Genomic DNA, 19536 nt, shown 5'->3' with positions numbered 1-19536 from the left:
CTACAACATGGCATAATTGCATTTGTGAGACAAAGCATTTTTCTTTTCATATTAAGAGCTGACTAATTTTTAACATGAAGTAACTTGTGAAATTATGCACATTTCTAAAACTGTAAAATACAACCTAGTCCCCAGAGTTTTATGCATTGTTATTGAATTTATTACTGCGAAATTGTGTTAGTGTATTCCTTTGCGGAACGCTGAATGCTTTTATTTTGTTAAGTTCAATAGGATGCGCATTGTAAAATGATGCTTCTTTACTGCATGCAAACCAGAGACGATCGATGTGTACTTTTCATATTAAGAGCCACCTAATTTTAAACAGGAAGTAACTTGCGATCTTCTGCACATTTTAAAATCGTAAAATACACCTTGACGCCAGTCCCCACAAATATATGCAGTATAACTTCATTGATTACTGCTAAATTGTGTTATAGTGACTCCTTTTCACGACGTCGGACGCTTTTATTTTGTTAAACATTGTGTATTGTAGCTCCAGTGCTGTACAGTGCATTTCTATCGGGTCATTTTGACGTGGACGTTTCTGCTGCTTCGCGACTGGAATTCTCTTAGAGGCTTTCCAAATAAGGAAGCGGTCGTTAATCGAGCGTTAAAATTTTTTTAGTGCCGTTTTAAGTTATTTTTAGTTAACGAGATAATAACACGATAATTTTGACACCCATAATATATATATATTAGAATTTTCAAAAAATATCAATATCGGTATCGGCGATACTTAACCTGGCAATAGCCAGACTGATATTGCGCGTCACTCAAGTGAGTTCTCCGCAATATCCATCTGGTATCTCTCCTAATTTGGTCGGGAAAAGGCGGGACATTCTGTACAATAATTCCAGCTGATTGGACGATGCGTCATTCTACACGTTTGTTTTGACAAATCACGGCCACGGGTGAAAATTCATCTTACCAGCTACAAATGCACGAAGCGCCTCTTGCTAACGTTCAACAAAGAAACGGTGAGTCATTCTGCGAGAACACAATTAATTGCAGCATCCATTCGTCCGTGTTAGGTTTGTTTGTTAGGCCCGGCATCAGTGCTGACTTCCTGGTTTCGTCACAGTTGCATATCCCGCCCCCAAACACAATGTGGCTCTATGATTGGTCCGAATCACTGGTGGCCCTGCATTTACTTGGTATCGGCCAGATACCAAAATTTGCAGTATCGCACGCCACTAGTTTGTGATGCTAACCGGCAGCTAAGCTAACGTGCACATTTGTGTTATTCATACCCGCAAGTATATGTCTCCAAGCAATCACGGCGTTTTCTCGCTCCTCTGATCGACCAATCAGAAACATTCACGGCGCTCGCAGGAGGGTTGCCAGTTCCCACTGCCGAAACAATCCCCGGGGAAAACCATTTTTCACCAATGCCTGTTGTCACCTTGAGCGGAATGCACGCGTGGTCCTCCTCCAAGTCCTTGAGGCAGATCTCCAGGTGCAGCTCCCCCGCGCCGGCGATGATGTGCTCGCCGGACTCCTCGATGATGCACTGCACCATCGGGTCCGACTTGGCCAGCCGCTTCAGGCCCTCCACCAGCTTGGGCAGGTCGGCCGGGTTCTTGGCCTCCACGGCCACGCGGACGACGGGACTGACGCTGAACTTCATCACCCTCATGTTGTGGGCCTGCAGGCGGATGTTTGGTTTACACAAGGATGAGAAGACAAGACTTTTGGTTTTTACTGGCAGCGAGGAGAGCGGAGTTGTCGGTTACAAACCGGCAAAGATGCTCTGACTATTCTCTTGCTTCCTCTCTTTTGATTTGGGATTGTTCCCTATCCGGTTATGAAAAATGCTGTTGCGCTACTAAGGGGTGGGGAAAGCGCAATAGTTCAACGCTGCATTTTCTTCGATTAACATATCTGTCCGCTTGGATACAAGTGTGTTGCAAGTAAGCATGTGATTATCTCTTTGCAACGAAAGTTCTCGTTTTTGCTTCTGCCCCAGACGGTGTGACTCATTTAAAACACAGCCACACTGTCTGGTTCAGTTCATTTCAAGAATTGGGTGCAAAATAGTTCACTTAACACATTCACTGCCATAGACGGCTTTAGACGTCAAAGATTCATTTTTTTCCTGCACACGCAATAAAACAATGTGCAAAAAAGCTTTTTCGTTATGCATCAACTTGGTATTAAAGCAACAGTAAATTGCAGCATTTACTACACATAGTAAAAAAAAAAATAAAAAAAAAAAATTTGTGTAGTCTCCAAGAATATTCAAAACATGCGGACATCCAACTTTAACACATTCACTGCCATAGACGGTTTTAGACGTCAAAGATTTTTTTTTTGTCCTGGACTGGCAGTGAATGAGTTAAAGTTTATATCAGTGTGAAGCATTTTAGCAAATATACAAGTATAATAACTTAGATACACTTTCAACCAGTGCTATCCAAACTACGGCCTGGGGGCCATTTGCGGCCCGCCGTCTATTTTTTAGTGGCCCGCGACATATGCTAAAAATGGCATTTGACTCAGTTCAAATAAAATAAAAAATAACAAAATGTTTGGAGATGGTCAAAGTAAGAAGGGAGGGTGTCGAAAAACACTATTTCTATTAAAGGTTATTTTTGTTTACTAAAACTAATGAAAAAAACAAAAATTCAAAAAACAATTCCGTGAATGAAATAAAATAAAAACAGAGATGCTGTTTAAAAAAAGAAAACTAACTGAAACTATGTTTGATGTTTACAAAACTAACTAAAATAAAACTAACTATAATTATAGCAAAAATGTCCTTCGTTTTAGTCTTTGGTAATTATTTTAATACATGAGCCTTTGGAGTTTATTTTTAATGTGATTTTTTGTAGATTTATTTTGATATAAACCGGAATAATGACGTCGTTTTTTTAAATATTCTGCACAAGTAATATACACTTTAAAAAAAAAAAAAAAACTAACTAAAACTAATACTAAAACTAAACATTTATCAAAGAACTAAAACTAATAAAAACTAACAGAACCACTCTGAAAACTAATTAAAACAAACTAAATAAAAACCAAAAAAAACTCAAAACGAAATCAAAACTAAAATGAAAAATTCCAAAACTATAATAAATCCCTACTGCCATAATACAAATAAATTATTTGTACAATTTTTAGGACTAAACACAATTTCTCTTCATAACATGATGTGGCCCTTGCGTCCTTCTGATTTTCTGGATGTGGCCCTCAAATGAAAAAGTTTGGACATGCGCTCATAACGATGAAATAAAATTTGTTTTATATTGCTTTGATGTGAAAAAAAAAAAGTGCCATCTGTCATTTCAACTGGCTCCGCCTCCCTTCTCAACGGACTCGTCCATTTTCTCACCGCACACATGCAGACTGGATTAAGGCAGATGGAAGAAACGAGCCAAATACGGAAGATTTTATTTTGCGGCCTTCTCCAAACGAGACAACCAATTAAAACGGGGTCGAATTAAAAAAGCCAATTAACGAAAACTGGAGAGGAAAGATCTGCCTCAAACCGCAGTTTGTAACAATTTGCCCCAAAATAGCTCGACATCAGCCTTTTTATTTAAGCATGACTCAAACATTTTTTGAATGAGTAGATTAACACCTTAGCTGCTCACAATGGCAACGCCGCTCTCGGGTTCGAATGTCCGTCTGCAGATTTGACGTCATGTGTATGCGAAGAAGGGAAAATGCAGTTTCATTTCTCGGCCACAGGTGGCAGTAGCCATTCGAAATTTAATTTTCTGCTTTCAATAGTCTAATATAAAGATGGCATTTTTTTCTTTTTGGCAAAAAATGATAAAAGTGTAAATCTGACTATGTCAGGCTACTTCCAGGTAGCAGAAAATGAGTGACTAAGAGCGTGCCGGCGATTTCAGTTTCAATTACTCCTCCTTGGTCAAATCATATCCGGGTCACTGCACCAATTGAAAAGCTCTGGAAAAACTCGACCAGTCTTTTTATCTTTATATAATCCGAATCGTAACTAGCAAAAGACCATATGATGTCAGTTTAACTATGCCACGAATGGCAAAAAGATGGCGACACGGCCGTGAAGCTCTTTTCTGCCAGAGGCGGAAGGTCTGTCCTCTCCAAAATGATCCCGACTCTTAAACTCCTTAACCGCTTCTCCATACACGTGTAGCATAATCGAAACAATGTGTCGGTTATCTTGATAAGGTGCAAGACGAAGAGCCAGGACAAAAGTCATCGCGACGCAATGGCCTAGTTCAGGGGTCAGCAACCTTTACTATCAAAAGAGCCATTTGAGTTTTCTGACTTTTTTTTGCAATCCCAAAAACATTTCATAGTCATTTTCTGCCTTTCTTCTTTTGTTTTTAGACATTTTATAGGTTTTGAACATATTTTTTTCTGCCTTTTTAAAAATAAATGTTCTGACTTTTTTGGCAATTTTGTATACATTATATGGTAGTTTTCTGCTCATTTTGGGCATTTTATGGCTATATATATTTTTTTTTTTTACATTATTTTCTGCCTTTTTTTTGCTATCATTTTTTTTTATATTTTTGGCAATTTTGTGGACATAGTGTGGTAATTTTGGGGATTTCTTTTCTTCTTTATGGAAATGTTATACCTATTTAAACAAAAAAAAACATTTTCTTTTCTGCCTTTTTTTTAATGACTTTCCTGACTTATTTTTTGGCAATCCCAAAAAAATTTGATGGTAATTTTCTGCCTTTCTTATTTTGTTTTTAGATGTTTCATATTTTTTTTTCTGCCTTTTTTTTTTTTTTTTGCAATTTTGTGTACATTATATGGTAATTTTCTGCTCTTTTGGATCTTTGTGGATTTTTATGGTCACTCTTTTGGTCACATATTTAGGTATTAAAAAAACAACAACTAAAAAACAAAAAACAAAAAACTTTTTCATCTACCTTTTTTGTCTTTTTCTGACTTACAAATTTGGACTGATATTTTTGTCAATATTTCATTAAGCATTTTTTTTTAAAATCTAAATCGTTAATTCATTCAATTCAATTCAATCTAAATAAATAAAATAAATATGTAAATTTTTTTTTTTTTTTTTTTTTTTTTTTTTTTTTTTTTTTAAAGCGATCCACAGGGAGCCAAAAGAGAGTGACAGTAAAAAAGCGGCAGGTTGCAGACCGCTGGCCTTCGTTCAAGTCACCTATAACAAGCCCAACTGGATTCTTGACCAGTGGTGCAATCGGGTTTTTGTCACCCGCAAGTACGTGTGACCCGGTGGTGAAACGGTCTACAGGACTAAACAAAAAACAAAAACGCTACTTGTTCAAAAGTGGTGATGGTCCCCGTCTTCACCAGGAACTGGTCCACTCCAACAAGGCCCACAATGTTGCCACATGGAACATCTTCAATCGGCTCCACATACCTGCCCATCATTAGGATGGTCCTGGATTAAAAAAAAACACACAAAAAAAAAACATTACGGACATGTTGAGAAAATCTTGCAACAAATTGATTTTTTTTTTAATGGCTGTTTTTTTTTGTTTTTTGTTTTTTTACATTATTTTCTGCCTTTTTTTTGCTATCAGTTTTCTGATATTTTGTGGACATATTGTGGTAATTTGGGGGATTTCTTATTTTCTTTATGGAAATGTTATAGCTATTTAAAAACTAAAAACAAAAAAAAACATTACGGACATGTTGAGAAAATTTTGCAACATATTGATTTTTTTTTTATGGCTTTTTTTTTTTACATTATTTTCTGCCTTTTTTTTTGCTATCAGTTTTCTGATATTTTGTGGACATATTGTGGTGATTTGGGGGATTTCTTCTTATCTTTATGGAAATGTTATAGCTATTTAAAAAAAAAAAAAACATTACGGACATGTTGAGAAAATTTTGCAACATATTGATTTTTTTTTATGGCTGTTTTTTTTTTTTACATTATTTTCTGCCTTTTTTTTTCTTTCAGTTTTCTGATATTTTGTGGACATATTGTGGTAATTTGGGGGGTTTCTTCTTTTCTTTATGGAAATGTTATAGCTATTTAAAAAAAACAAAAAAAAAAACATTACGGACATGTTGAGAAAATTTTGCAACATGATTTATTTATTTTTTTTTAAGATGAGATATAGCCAAAATTGACGGATTTTTAAGCAAAATTTGCCTTAAAAAAAGAAAAAAGGAGAAAGGGATGCTGCAATATAATCACAAAATATATTGGCACATTGTGTTTAACACATTCACTGCCAGCCCAGCAAAAATGCATTAGTTGACGTCTTTTTCCGTCAATGGCAGTCAATGAGTTAATAAATGGCTGACCTTTGTATGGGTTTGATATAGAGATCTTCTTTCTTGCCAGGCGTGAAGTTGGGCCCCATGATGCGCACCTTCTGGCCGGTGGACACGCATCCCGAAAACACGCGTCCGAATGCGTAAAAGCGACCCTTGTCGCTGGTCGGGACCATCTTGGAGATGTACATCATCAGGGGTCCTTTGGGGTCGCAGTTCTTCACACCTGCAAACAACGCAAGAAGCCGTCAGGAAACACTTCGCATACTTTTCAGTTAGTGATAGGCCGATGTGGGTTTTTTTTTGGGTTAGGGTTAGGCCGATATCGATTATTAGTAGTCGAGGACGCATTTTTAAGCATATGTATTGAAAAAAAAAAAAGTTTCTAGTTTTCATTAGTGATGAAGCGCATATAGAATATGTCAAATCTAAGGGATCCCAAACTGCATTAAACAAGAATTCCTTGTTATTGTTATATAATTCATTGATTGTTCCATACCTGACCTATTGCATTGAAGTGTGGGGGTGTGCTTGCAAAACCTACACCGAACCGTTTTTTTTTTGTTTTTTGTTTTTTTACAGAAACGTGCTATTTGTCGTTTTCGAATGTGGATGCAGAGACCACACTAATCCAAGATTTATACAACTAAAACCTTTCAAATGTAATGAATTGAGGGGAGTTTAACCGCCTTCAAATAATGCATATTTTACTAATTAACATGCAAATCATATTTTTTTTTAAAAAGGGAACGTGAGTACAAATTAAGATGAACCGATATTTTTTCCAAACCTAAATATAGAACATAAAAATAATGATGTATTTCAACTCAAGGTGTCAGTTTGTGGAACAATCTGGATTATAAATCCAAATCGTATCAGTCTAATTGTATTTTTTTTAATGTATTGGAAAAATATATTTAGCACAAGGGTTATGCTGTTAAATTATTTTGTTTGTTACTTTGAAAGCATCTTGACTGTTTGTTGTTTATGTATTTTGTGTTGATTTTTGTGTTTTACTTCTTTCTGTCCCCTTTCATTTCTTTTTCCTTCATTTTTTTAAATTGTTTTTATCGAAACATTTAATTGAACAACTTTTAGGGTTTGTAAAATACTCAATAAAAAAATAATCTTAGGCAATAGAAAACTTTTGTATTAAAAAGCTAACAAAAAGTTCCGGGATCTTGCAGGGACAGTAGCGTGATTTCAAAAGTTAAATATAAACTTAAAGGGATACTTCACTTATTTAGCCCATTATAGGAATAAAAAGTTAATATTTTGTCTATAATTAATTTGATACTTCCATTATTTTTCATGTACAATTAGTACCTTTAAAAACACATTTTGCAACTTGCTGTCGCCTGAAAATGACATCACAAGGGCTCAGGTAACCGATCACAGCTCAGCTTGTGATTGTCACATGACCAAACCTATTTAGCCATTTTTGGCAGTCAAACAATATTTTTTTTATAATAAATTTGATATTTTCATTATTTTTCATGTGCAATTAGTACATTTTATTAAAAACACATTTTGCAACTTGCTGTGGACTGAAAATGACATCACAAGGGCTCAGGTAACCAATCACAGCTCACCTGTTTTCTTAAGTTTGGTCATGTGACATTCACAAGCTGAGCTGTGATTGGTTACCTGAGCCCTTGTGATGTCATTTTCAGTCGACAGCAAGTTGCAAAATGTGTTTTTAAAGCTACTAAGTGCTCGCTATAATAGCTCTCTATAAATAAAGTTTTCCAAAATTTCTCTCTGAAGTAGTAAAATATGTGAAGTTTTAATTTGAAACAAAAACCGAAGGTGCCGAGAGTGAACATTTCAATCATGACTTCCACTTTTTTCAAACGGATCCATAACCGACTCTCCAAAACTGGCCGATGCCGATAATCGGCCTATCGCTGACTTATAGCGCTTTTCTCTCCAACGGACCCATGGCGGCCGATAATCGGCCTATCGCTGACTCATAGCGCTTTTCTCTCCAACGGACCCATGGCGGCCGATAATCGGCCTATCGCTGACTCATAGCGCTTTTCTCTCCAACGGACCCATGGCGGCCGATAATCGGCCTATCGCTGACTTATAGCGCTTTTCTCTCCAACGGACCCATGGCGGCCGATAATCGGCCTATCGCTGACTCATAGCGCTTTTCTCTCCAACGGACCCATGGCGGCCTCGTCGTCCCCGGGCCCCTCGTAGAGCAGCTCGCAGCGGTATTTCTGCGCGGTGACGGGCGAGGGCAGGTGGATGGTGATCATCTGGAGGAGGGCGTCGCCGGCCGGCAGCCAGCGCCGCATCACCGCCTTCAGCAGCGGCTTGCCTTCCTTTTCCTTGTCCTCCGAGTCCAGCCGGATGTCCAGCTTGTCGATCAGTTTGGCCGTCTCGTCCTTCTTGAAATTCATGATGGCGTCGAACACCTGACGATTTAAATTGATCGGTTGGAATGAGAATTCTTCAGTTCAGGTATTTGAACTCACCTTAAAGATGGGGTCCAAAATGAACTGGCAAAAGGAGCGAGGGCATTTCTGGCCATCGGGCCCCGTGGGGGTCTTGGTGAACTTGCCGGTGCTCGGATCGACGTATCTGCCACATGATGATGATTAGGGCTGGGTATTGCCGCCAACCTCACGATACGATACGTATCGCGATACGTATCGCGATACGTATCGCGATACAGGAACCGCGATACGATACATATCGCGATACATATGTGTTCCAGTACTCGATCTTCATGGTGATACGTATCTCAATATGTCACATTAATTTTCTTGCATTTTATAATAACAGTCATATGTATGCCTAAGGGATATGTTTGTTATGCTGACTGACAAAAAAATATTTTTGTTAGCAGCTCTTCTGGTTTACCACCAAAGCAGCGTGCCTGGTCTAAATTTGCAGCTTTCACAGACACACCGGGAACAATTATTAACTCATTTACTCCCAATAACGTATAAATACGTTTTTTTTTAATGCTCGAAGTGTCCCAAAGATGTATTTATACGTTTTTTTTGTTTTGTTTTGTTTTTATGCAGCCTCTCAACTGCCAAGAACGGTTGCAGAAATGGTAGTTATTACACAAACGGCCAGCAGGTGGCAGCAGAGCAAAGGAGATCAACCAGGGCCATCTAGAAAAAAAGCTCAATTACTTACAATTTTAAATAGATTTGTGAAAACTGATGAAACTTAGCTCTCTTCTAATGCTAATTGTTGCAAAATGGAAACAGATAGAAACATACTTTTTTTCCTGATGAAAGAAGAGACTTTAATCTTTCTTTTGGTAGGTTCTATGCTTTTATAGCAATAGAACACAATATTCTGTGGGCCTTGCAAAATCAGTCAAAATTCAGTAAAACAGCCGGGAGCGAACGGGATTGTGAAATGTGAAAATGGCGGTGAGTGAATGAGTTAATAGGCATGAGCCGATATGAGCAAAAATATCAACGTATTAAAATGACAGCGGGCGGCACGGTAGTCGAGTGGTTAGCACGTCCGCTTCCCAGTTCTGAGGTCTCCGGTTCGAGTCCAGGCTCGGACCTTCCTGGGTGGAGTTTGCATGTTCTCCCCGTGCCCGCGTGGGTCTTCTCCGGGTACTCCGGTCTCCTCCCACATTCCAAAGACATGCATGGCAGGTTAATTGGGCGCTCCGAATTGTCCCTAGGTGTGCTTGTGAGTGTGGATGGTTGTTCGTCTCTGTGTGCCCTGCGATTGGTTGGCAACCAGTCCAGGGTGTCCCCTGCCTACTGCCCAGAGCCAGCTGAGATAGGCGCCAGCAGCCCCCGCGACCCTTGTGAGGAATAAGCGGTCAAGAAAATGGATGGATGGATGGATGGATAAAATGACAGCTCTAAAATGTGCTTATTTGAAATATTTGGGGAAACAAAAACAGCATTTTTTTTTTTCATGTAACACATTTTACTTCGTTTTTTAAACAACATATAGGAAAGCTGGTACATTAAGACATGTGCAATGTTAAGTTTATAAGTAAATAAATGTTGATATTCTTCCTCTGCTTTAATTTTTCTTAGCAAGACACAGCGTCCAATCACTGGTGAGCTATTTTTTGCATTAATTGAAGTCAATTAACTTCAAAGACGCTGCTGGTTTTTATGTTTTTAGGTGCAATGCAAGCTGCAAAGGCAAACGTGAACTGCAATATTTAAAGTTAACGAGCAATATCGATTCTGACGCCTGCGTATCGATACGTGTATTGTAATGAGGCCCGCAACGATATATTGCCGTATCGATTTTTTGAGCACACCCCGAATGATGATGATGAATGATTGGAAAAAAAATGTGCGTCGACAAGTTTGTACCTTTCTCCCCACAGCTTCTTCATCATGTCTTCCACTTTCTTGCACCTGTCGGCCGGGCTCATCTGCGCGTCTCCCTTGGCGACGAACTTGGCCACGTACATCTCGGCAAACTGCTTCAGCGTGAACGCCCATCCGTGCAGGCCGGAGCCGAAGCCCACCGTGCCGACCACCGGGGTCAATCTGGCGGCAAAAAAGGGGACGCTTCGTGTTTCAAGATGCAACATTTAGCACGAAAAAAAAACCCCGGCTTTTGTACGTTGATGTTGCAGTTTCGAGAAGCCAAAAATAATAAAGCGGAGGTGGGTGGAGTAGCTGACAAATGTATTTACAATTAACAGTAGCGCGACTTTACAGTAATACGGCTCCAGGAAAAGTCAAAAGTCCTTCTCCAAGTAACGAGTAAAAGTATTCTGTGGAAAAAAAAATACTCAAGTACTCAGTAACTGGTGATTAACTTCAGAGTTGTTTATTTAAATTTTGAATGGATGTGAAATAGACAAAATTATAAAATTGGAAGATGCACATTTAAATAATGCATTTATTATTTGAATTTATTGTATTGTTTCAAATACAAATACAATTTTTTTTAATTGCATTGAAATTTGACAGGTGGGTTCACCACTAATATCTCATTTCTAATCTCTCTCCCTCTAATTCAAAATGTCTTCCTCTATCTTCCCCTCTCTTTCTCCCCTCCCCCTCGCTTCCCACTTCTCCTCTCTCTAATCTCTCTCTCCCCTCCTTTCCCTCTCTCTCCCTCACACTCTCCCTCCCTCCCTCTCTCTTCCCCCTCTTTCTCCCACCTCTCTCCTCTTTCACACTCTCTCCCCTTCCCTCCCTCCCCTCTCTCTTCCCCCTCCCCTCCCCCCTCTCCCTCCCTTCCTCTCCCCCGTCTCTCTCTCTCTCTCTCCCTCCCTCTCTCTTCCCCCTCTTTCTCCCCTCTCTCCTCTTTCACACTCTTTCCCCCTCCCTCCCTCCCTCCCTCCCTCTCTCTCCCCTCCTCTCCCCCCTCCCTCTCTTTCTCTCTCTCTCTCTCTCTCTCTCTCTCTCTCTCTCTCTCTCTCTCTCTCTCTCTCCCTCTCTCCTCCTCTCTCTCCCCTCTCTCACTCCTCTCTCTACCTCTCTCTTTCTCACACAATCTCTCTCTCCCTCCCTCCCTCTTCCCTCTCTTTCTCCCCCTCTCTTCTCCTCCCCCCCTCTCTCTCTCTTACTCTCTCTCACTCTCTCTCCACCTCCCACCCTCCCCCTCTCTCTCTTCCCCCTCCCTCCCCCCTCTCCCTCCCTTCCTCTCCCCCGTCTCTCTCTCTCTCTCTCCCTCCCTCTCTCTTCCCCCTCTTTCTCCCCCTATCTCCTCTTTCACACTCTTTCCCCCTCCCCTCCCCCCCTCTCCCTCTCTCTCCCCTCCTCTCCCCCCTCCATCTCTTTCTTTCTCTCTCTCTCTCTCTCTCTCTCCTCTCTCTCTCTCTCTCTCTCCTCCTCTCTCTCTCTCTCTCTCCCTCCCTCTCTCTCTCTCCTCCTCTTCTCCCCTCTCTCCCTCTCTCTTTCTCACACACTCTCTCTCTCCCTCCCTCCCTCTTCCCTCTCTTTCTCCCCCTCTCTTTCTCCTCCCCCCCCTCTCTCTCTTACTCTCTCTCTCACTCTCTCTCCACCTCCCACCTCCCCCTCACTCTTCCCCCTCCCCTCCCTCCCTCTCCCTCTCCCTCCCCTCCCTTCCTCTCTCTCCCCTCCTCTCCCCCCTCCCTCTCTCTCTCTCTCTCTCTCTCTCTCTCTCTCTCTCTCTCTCTCTCTCTCTCTCCTCCTCTTTCTCCCCCTCTCTCCCTCCTCTCTCTCCCTCTCTCTTTCTTGCACACTCTCTCTCCTCCCTCCCTCTTCCCTCTCTTTCTCTCCCCCTCTCTTTCTCCTCCCCCCCGCTCTCTCTCTTACTCTCTCTCTCACTCTCTCTCCACCTCCCACCCTCCCCCCCTCTCTCTTCCCCCTCCCTCTCCCTCTCCCTCCCCCTCCCCCTCCCTTCCTCTCTCTCCCCTCCTCTCCCCCTCCCTCTCTCTCTCTCTCTCTCTCTCTCTTTCCTCCACCCCCCATCTATACATGACTATCTATCTAATATCCATTGTATCTACTGTATCTCTCCATCCTGTAGGCTGAAAAGTTGTGATTTTTCGGCCGTCACAAGTGACAGCGTACGGCAGAAATGATAATTAAACACAGTCCACTGTTAGAATTCAACGTGCTACCTTTTAAGACGACAAACCATACATGGGTAAGGATGTGACAGGCTGTGAGCGGCATTCCAAATAAACCTTGTTGCCAGAGTCGGCCATCTTACCAGGATGTTGCCCATGGGTCCGCCCTCATCCTCGCCATAGGTGGAAATGATGACGTTGACGTTCTCGATAATGCGCTGGAAGGTGCGAAAGAGCTCGTCCGTCTCCAGCTGGAGTTCCAGCAAGGCCCGGTCCATTTTGTTCATCATCAGAACCGGCTTGATGCGCTCGGCGATGGCCTGCCGCAGGACCGTCTCCGTCTGCACGCACACGCCTGCCGCGGCAAACGGGCGTGAGGAGATTCGCGGAGGGGGCGGAGCTACCCGGAGGAGGAGGACTCACCCGAGACGCAGTCCACCACCACCAAGGCGCCGTCGGTCACCCTGAGGGCGGCCGTCACCTCCGACGAGAAGTCGACGTGGCCCGGAGAATCGATCAGGTTGATGAGGAAGCCGTTTCCGTCCTTGCACTGCTTGATGAAGGCCAAATCTTTGTCCTCCAGCTCGTAGTATCTCGTAGTATAACGAGATGGCCCTGCCGCATCGGCCACAGGAAACCCAATAATTAGGGGCAGACCGATTAGCATTCGCATTTTGACGAATATCGGCAAAGGCCATTTTGAAGACTCGTACGACCGATAATGGAGCCATATTAAAAAGTATTCATTTCAGGGAATTCCTTTTTACAATGCTGCTGACCCTTGGGAACTCTCTTCGCCTTCTGTTTTTGTTTGAAATTAAAATAAAAATTGTGGAAATTTTGAAAAATTGTATTTACTGCAAATTATTATTATTATTTTAAAATAGGGAGCTATTTATTTAAGTTTTAATTAACTTTTGAAAACATACTACTACCCCTGGGTGATCCCTGAACTTTTAGTCTTTTGACAAAGATTTTTTTTTTTTTAACTCCAATATTTTCAAACTCTAAAAGTTGTTCAATAAACATGTTTAATCACAAATTTTATTTCTGTTCTAAATAAAATTTACAATAAATATTTTTTCATAAGTTTTAATACTCTTGTTGACATAAAAGTGGGAAAAAATGTTGCATAAAAATATCGCTGCATCTTTTAGTCATTGAGACAGTAATTCATAATAGTTAACTCATTCACTGCCTTTGACAAGTATACTTGTCAATTGTATTTTTTAGAGCGGTGCTAAATGGGGGCGAATCTGAGCATGCTCCACTGTAAATATCAAACTTGGAAACAACTTTACTGATGCCCAACCACCGGTAGATGACATCATTGCCCCATTTTATAGGAAATAAACACAGTTTCAGAGTCCATGGGAGAAATGGCTGTATTTTGGCAAACCTACATTTTTCTGCTGTCAATTATAAAAGAACGGGACGGGACAAAAAGTAGGGAGTCTATTCTGTTATTTGGTAGATTCGGTTTATATATAATTATTGAATGTAATATCACGTGAGTATTGGAAATGTAAACATTTTCTATAATGACTGGCAGTGAATGAGTTTTAATAACATTTAGTTAAAATTAAAAACATTGTACTGTATTGTGCTGTAAAGAAAAATATAATAAAACGAGTGTGATATTGATTTGTGTTGTCATTTTCTGCCACTAGACGGCATAATTGCACTTGTAAGATGGTGATCGCTCAGTGAATTTTTTTCTTTCATATTAAGAGCTATTGAATGTTTAACATGAAGTAGCTTCTGAAATTCTGCACATTTTTAAAATTGTAAAATCGTATTTTCATTCTTATAAAATGTATGACTACTAAATTTTGACGCGGACGTGTCTGCTGCGGTTTCGACTGCAATTCCCCCAGTTACAGGCTTTCCAAATTAAGGGGCGGCCATTAATCGAGCTTTAAAAAAATAGTGGTGTTAAAGGAAGTTGAAATTAATTGAACGCACTTTGACACCCCTATTTTTTTTTTAATAAGACAAATAGCACTTTATAATTTAGTGTGATACATTTTGTGCTTCTATTCAACAAGAAATGAGATGAGCATTTGCTCTGTGGTTTGTCGCGTTCTCTCCATTTGGAAGTCGGGCGCCACCTTACGTGGATTTGATGGTAATGCAGCGCTCTTGCTCGTCCTTGCGCGTGTCGGTGAATCGCGTCTCTCCGGCGCGGGCCGAAGCGATGATGCCCGCCTTGGACACCAGTGAGTCGGTCAGCGTGGACTTGCCGTGATCCACGTGGGCGATCACCGACATGTTCCTGATGTTGGACTTCTTGTCCATGATGGCTCGGATCTGGTCCACCGTGAAGTTCACCTGGTAGGGGCGGGGCCACACACATCCTTCAACGTTGACTTCAAAATGGAGGACGGGGTGCGTTTTTATGTACGGAGCCTTGCGTTCCCTCCCAAAGATTGCGAGATAACGCAAAAGTTTTTGTTTTTTTGCGAGAGGATCCTTTTGTTTTTTTTTTAAACGAGTTAATGCACTTCCGGGTCATCTTCCGTGTGACCAAAAGCGACGAGGATGGAGCGTGTAAACAAATCCTCGTCGCTTTTGGTCACACGGAAGATGACCCGGAAGTAACTGTTTAAAAAACAAACAAAAAAAAAACAAAACAAAAAAAAAAACCTCTTGCAAAAAAAGAAAATAACAAAAACCGTTTGCGTTATCTCGCAATCTTTGCCAGTGAACGAATTATTTATTTATTTTTATTTTATTTATTTTTTGTTTTTGCGGGAGAACGCAATTTTTTCCCCCCCTACCGTGTCACCTTAGGGCAGGGGTGTCAAACTCATATTAGCTCAGGGGCCGCATGGAAGAAAATATATTACCAAGTGGGCCACATCGGTAAAATAACGGTATATAACTTATATACGATTACCGTCATTTATACGCAGATTTTCGTGGACCAGCCCTAAATTACAGAACTCAAGTGTAATTATGTTGTTCCGAAGAATAACACAAATGCTAATGGAACGCGGCAACACTTTCCCGGTATACGTTCCGGACGTGTTAAATCGATCTGTTTTGCATATATATTGTATACATTCCCAGAATGCATTGCCTGGCGTATTTAACTCATTCACTGCCTTTGACAAGTATACTTGTCAATTGTATTTTTTAGAGCGGTGCTAAATGGGGGCGAATCTGAGCATGCTCCACTGTAAATATCAAACTTGGAAACAACTTTACTGATGCCCAACCACCGGTAGATGACATCATTGCCCCATTTTATAGGAAATAAACACAGTTTCAGAGTCCATGGGAGAAATGGCTGTATTTTGGCAAACCTACATTTTTCTGCTGTCAATTATAAAAGAACGGGACGGGACAAAAAGTAGGGAGTCTATTCTGTTATTTGGTAGATTCGGTTTATATATAATTATTGAATGGAATATCACGTGAGTATTGGAAATGTAAAAATTTTCTATAATGACTGGCAGTGAATGAGTTGACGTTATAAGGACGCTAATCCTTGTCATATCGATTTGTGTTAACAGTAATTGAATTTGTGTCGTATTTAACACGTTTATGTTGGTCTATGATTTAAAATAATAATAATAACAATTAGACAAACCATAACTTTAAGTTGTGTGAAAAAAATGACATCCAGGACAATTCCCCGTACGTTGCATTGCTCGTCTGAGAACTGCTTGTGAAATTACAAATTTGATATATTTTGATTGTGGCCGGCTGATTAATTAGTCCGACATTACAATGTTATTTATTTATTTTATTTTTTTTTAACTTTACAAAATCATCTCGCGGGCCGGATTAAACCCCTTTGCGGGCCTGATCCGGCCCGCGGGCCTTATGTTTGACACCCCTGCCTGAGGGGCTCCGTACATTTCAAGTCCCTCATCTCTTCATTCATGTCCGCCAGGTGGCCAAAGTGTTCCCAGTTGAGTTATAAAAAGAAAGTCATTTTGAAACTGAATCTATCAGGCTGGCAACGGCGACTAAGACAAACGTCGTAACTTAGCACACTCAGGCTGCAGACTTTTGCTGTGTGACCAGACTTAACAATTATTATTAGTCAACGGTAACAGAAAAAAAAAATATATATGTAAATATTATGAAAGCCTTAAAGTCGCCCAGTTTCAACCATTATATGTAAATATCTCAAAAACATGTATTTTCAAAGTCAGAGAATCTGCACTTATTACTTTTGTTGTAGTGGTTAAAACAAAAAAACAAAAACAAAAAAAAACAAAACACTATATTACTCTCATGACAAACTCTTTCAGAAAGAGATTCTGGTTTTATCAACTTATTTCAAGTTCTTTGTAAAATTTCAAATCAGAGAGATTAACAATACAGTAGGGTTGACCATAATAATAATAATAATGATAATAATAATAATAATAATAATAATACTTACACATATACAAATTTTCAGCAGTGAAAAGTTCATATTTTGTCCAGAAGAAAATTTGATAACTTCATTATTTTTCATGTACAATTAATACCATTAAAAAGTCATTTTTTCTACTTGCTGTTGACTGATGATGACATCACCTGTGCTGAGGAAGTAGGTCACCTGTTTTCTGAGTTTGATCAGTAAACTGAGCCATGATTGGCCGTTACCTACTTCCTCAGCACTGGTGATGTCATCATCAGTTGACAGCAAGTAGATAAAAAAAAAAAAAAACTTTTTAAAGGTATTAATTGTACATGAAAAATAATGAAGTTACCACATTAATTATAGACAAAATATTAACTGCTGAAAATGTCTCTATGAGTCAAGTATCCCTTTAAAGTTTCATGTATGTAAAGCAAAACAAATCTGTTTTCCCAACCAATTTTCAATTTGGGGTGTCCTCACTTTTGTTGCAAGGTATTGAACTATTCATGGCGGTTTTGAGTTATTTTGAGGAAAACAATAAATTTACAGTTATATGAACTGTACACTGGCAAAGTCTCATTTCTTCACTGTTGTAGGGGTTGTACCATAAAAAAGATTTTAGTAAATATTAAGATTAAATATTAATATTAAAATGTGAGGATTTTTTGTGCGATATGTAAAAAAAAAGACAAAAAATAAAAACACTTATTCAAAACTTGTACAATGTAACGTTAAACTATCTCTACTGTTACTTTTTGTTTACAAAGGTCAAATGTTCAGTTCCTATGGTCACAGACGGTAATGTAATTTTGCGTTTATTACTGTGGTTGTCGTTTGCAATCGCCAATTCATTTTCTCCCAAAGACGTATTTATACGTTTTTTGTTTTGTTTTGTTTTTAATGCTAGGCCATACAGAAGGCTTTGATGCAGCCTCTGAACTGAAGAAAACGCTTGAAGCAACGGTAGTTATTACAAAAACGGCCGGCAGGTGGCAGCGGAGTATAAGCGATCAACCCGGGCCATGTTGCAAAAAACTCTTTTCCCCACTGTTTTAAACATTTTTGTTATGAAACTTAGCAAAATTCTAATGCTAATTGCTGCAAAACAGAAACAGATAGAAACATACTTTTTTTTTTTCCTGATGAAAGAAGAGATGCTAATCTTTATTTTGGTAGGTTTGATGTTTTTATAGTAATAGAACATAATATTCTGTGGGCCTTGCAAAAGCAGTCAAAATCCAGTAAAACAGCCGGGAGCGAAAATGGCTGCAAGCGAATGAGTTAAGGTGGACTAAAGGTGTCTAGCGCGTCTGCCTCACAGTTCTGAGGTTCACGGTTTTGAATCTGGGCTCCTGTTTGGTTGGTATCCTCTCGGGATTTTCTCCTGGTAGCAAAAATCCCCTCATTATCATCTTAAAACAGTTTCACCGGTGTTCAATTACATTATTATTTACAAAAAATGTTGTCATATCTTTATCGTTGAGATGAAACTGTGCAATTTTCGTCATATATTTGAGCACAATTCAAAGTAGATCGACACACATCGCTTGAGTGTGCCATATAATATGACGTCACGGGCTTGACATGGCCCTCAAGTTTGTTCTCGTTTAACTACAAATCACGAGGAGCAGAAGATTGAATGACGTCAATCAAAACTGAGCACCCCAAAAAAAAAGTCACACGTGTACCAAATTGTGTTAGTAACTGACGTCCTTATTTGGACAACACACGAACTTTTATTTCCGCGGTGAAAGTCTCATTTAATCGGCGACATTTCGCGCGCGACTTCCCGCATTTTATGCAAGCGTCTATTTTTAATCACGTTCTGTTATGAACTCCCGAGAGTCCGTTTGCTAATCACGTGTTTACGCCCGATATGACGACATATCAATAATAACGCTTTGGGCTAGAGCAGGCCGAGGGCACAGCCTAGCATCGTTTTCTATTCTTTTTTTTTTCTTCATTCTTTTGAAATCAGTGGACCCAACATGCCATCACGCATCGGCATTCAAGTCCGCCACACTCACACACACACGTCCATAAATACGCACACACCTAACAGGCTGTTATATGTGCTTGTTGCGTCCATACAACGTGAAGGATTATTTTGGTTGTTAGCGACTGACAAAGCCACGACAAGATTGTTCGGCGGGTACACGAAGACAACGAGGAGTCGACGGCAGACTCACCATTTTGACAATTTGTGCGTGTTCGTCGCGTTATTTGCTGCGGAACGAACGCGGTGGGGGAAATGTGCGTGCAGGGACGCCGCAGTTCACGCCAGGCTGCCCGTGCGGCGCTGGAGCAGCAGAGGGCGCTGCTGTGCGAAGACTTACCGGACGATTTTCCTCATGGAAAACAAGTACACGGTTGATGTTGGTATTTAATAACTTGGAGAAATTACTGTCTGATTAGACCTCTTTTTTTTTTTTTTTTTTTTATATTGTCTTTGTTCGAC

At 40.1% G+C, this 19536-nt stretch overlaps 1 protein-coding gene across 1 annotated transcript in view; it reads right to left on the bottom strand.

The window, feature by feature from the left end:
- Window positions 1-19390, bottom strand: part of LOC144013842 (elongation factor 2b) — a 24449-nt gene extending 5059 nt beyond the window's left edge. The window contains exons 1-11 of the mRNA XM_077513113.1: window positions 19268-19390; window positions 14832-15046; window positions 14388-14399; window positions 13139-13308; window positions 12854-13070; window positions 10536-10709; window positions 8700-8805; window positions 8387-8639; window positions 6247-6442; window positions 5248-5371; window positions 1403-1645 (exon numbers count right to left, since the gene is read on the bottom strand). Coding sequence (XP_077369239.1) covers window positions 1403-1645; window positions 5248-5371; window positions 6247-6442; window positions 8387-8639; window positions 8700-8805; window positions 10536-10709; window positions 12854-13070; window positions 13139-13308; window positions 14388-14399; window positions 14832-15046; window positions 19268-19270 — 1713 coding nt within the window. The 5' untranslated portion in view covers window positions 19271-19390. The remainder of the gene's footprint in view (window positions 1-1402; window positions 1646-5247; window positions 5372-6246; window positions 6443-8386; window positions 8640-8699; window positions 8806-10535; window positions 10710-12853; window positions 13071-13138; window positions 13309-14387; window positions 14400-14831; window positions 15047-19267) is intronic.
- Between the last annotated feature and the right edge of the window lie 146 nt (window positions 19391-19536).

Source organism: Festucalex cinctus, chromosome 1 (genome assembly GCF_051991245.1).
Source record: "Festucalex cinctus isolate MCC-2025b chromosome 1, RoL_Fcin_1.0, whole genome shotgun sequence".
In the NCBI taxonomy this organism is placed as follows: domain Eukaryota; kingdom Metazoa; phylum Chordata; class Actinopteri; order Syngnathiformes; family Syngnathidae; genus Festucalex; species Festucalex cinctus.
The sequence above is the reverse complement of the archived record's forward strand: the minus strand, read 5'-3'. Positions and strand labels throughout refer to the sequence as shown.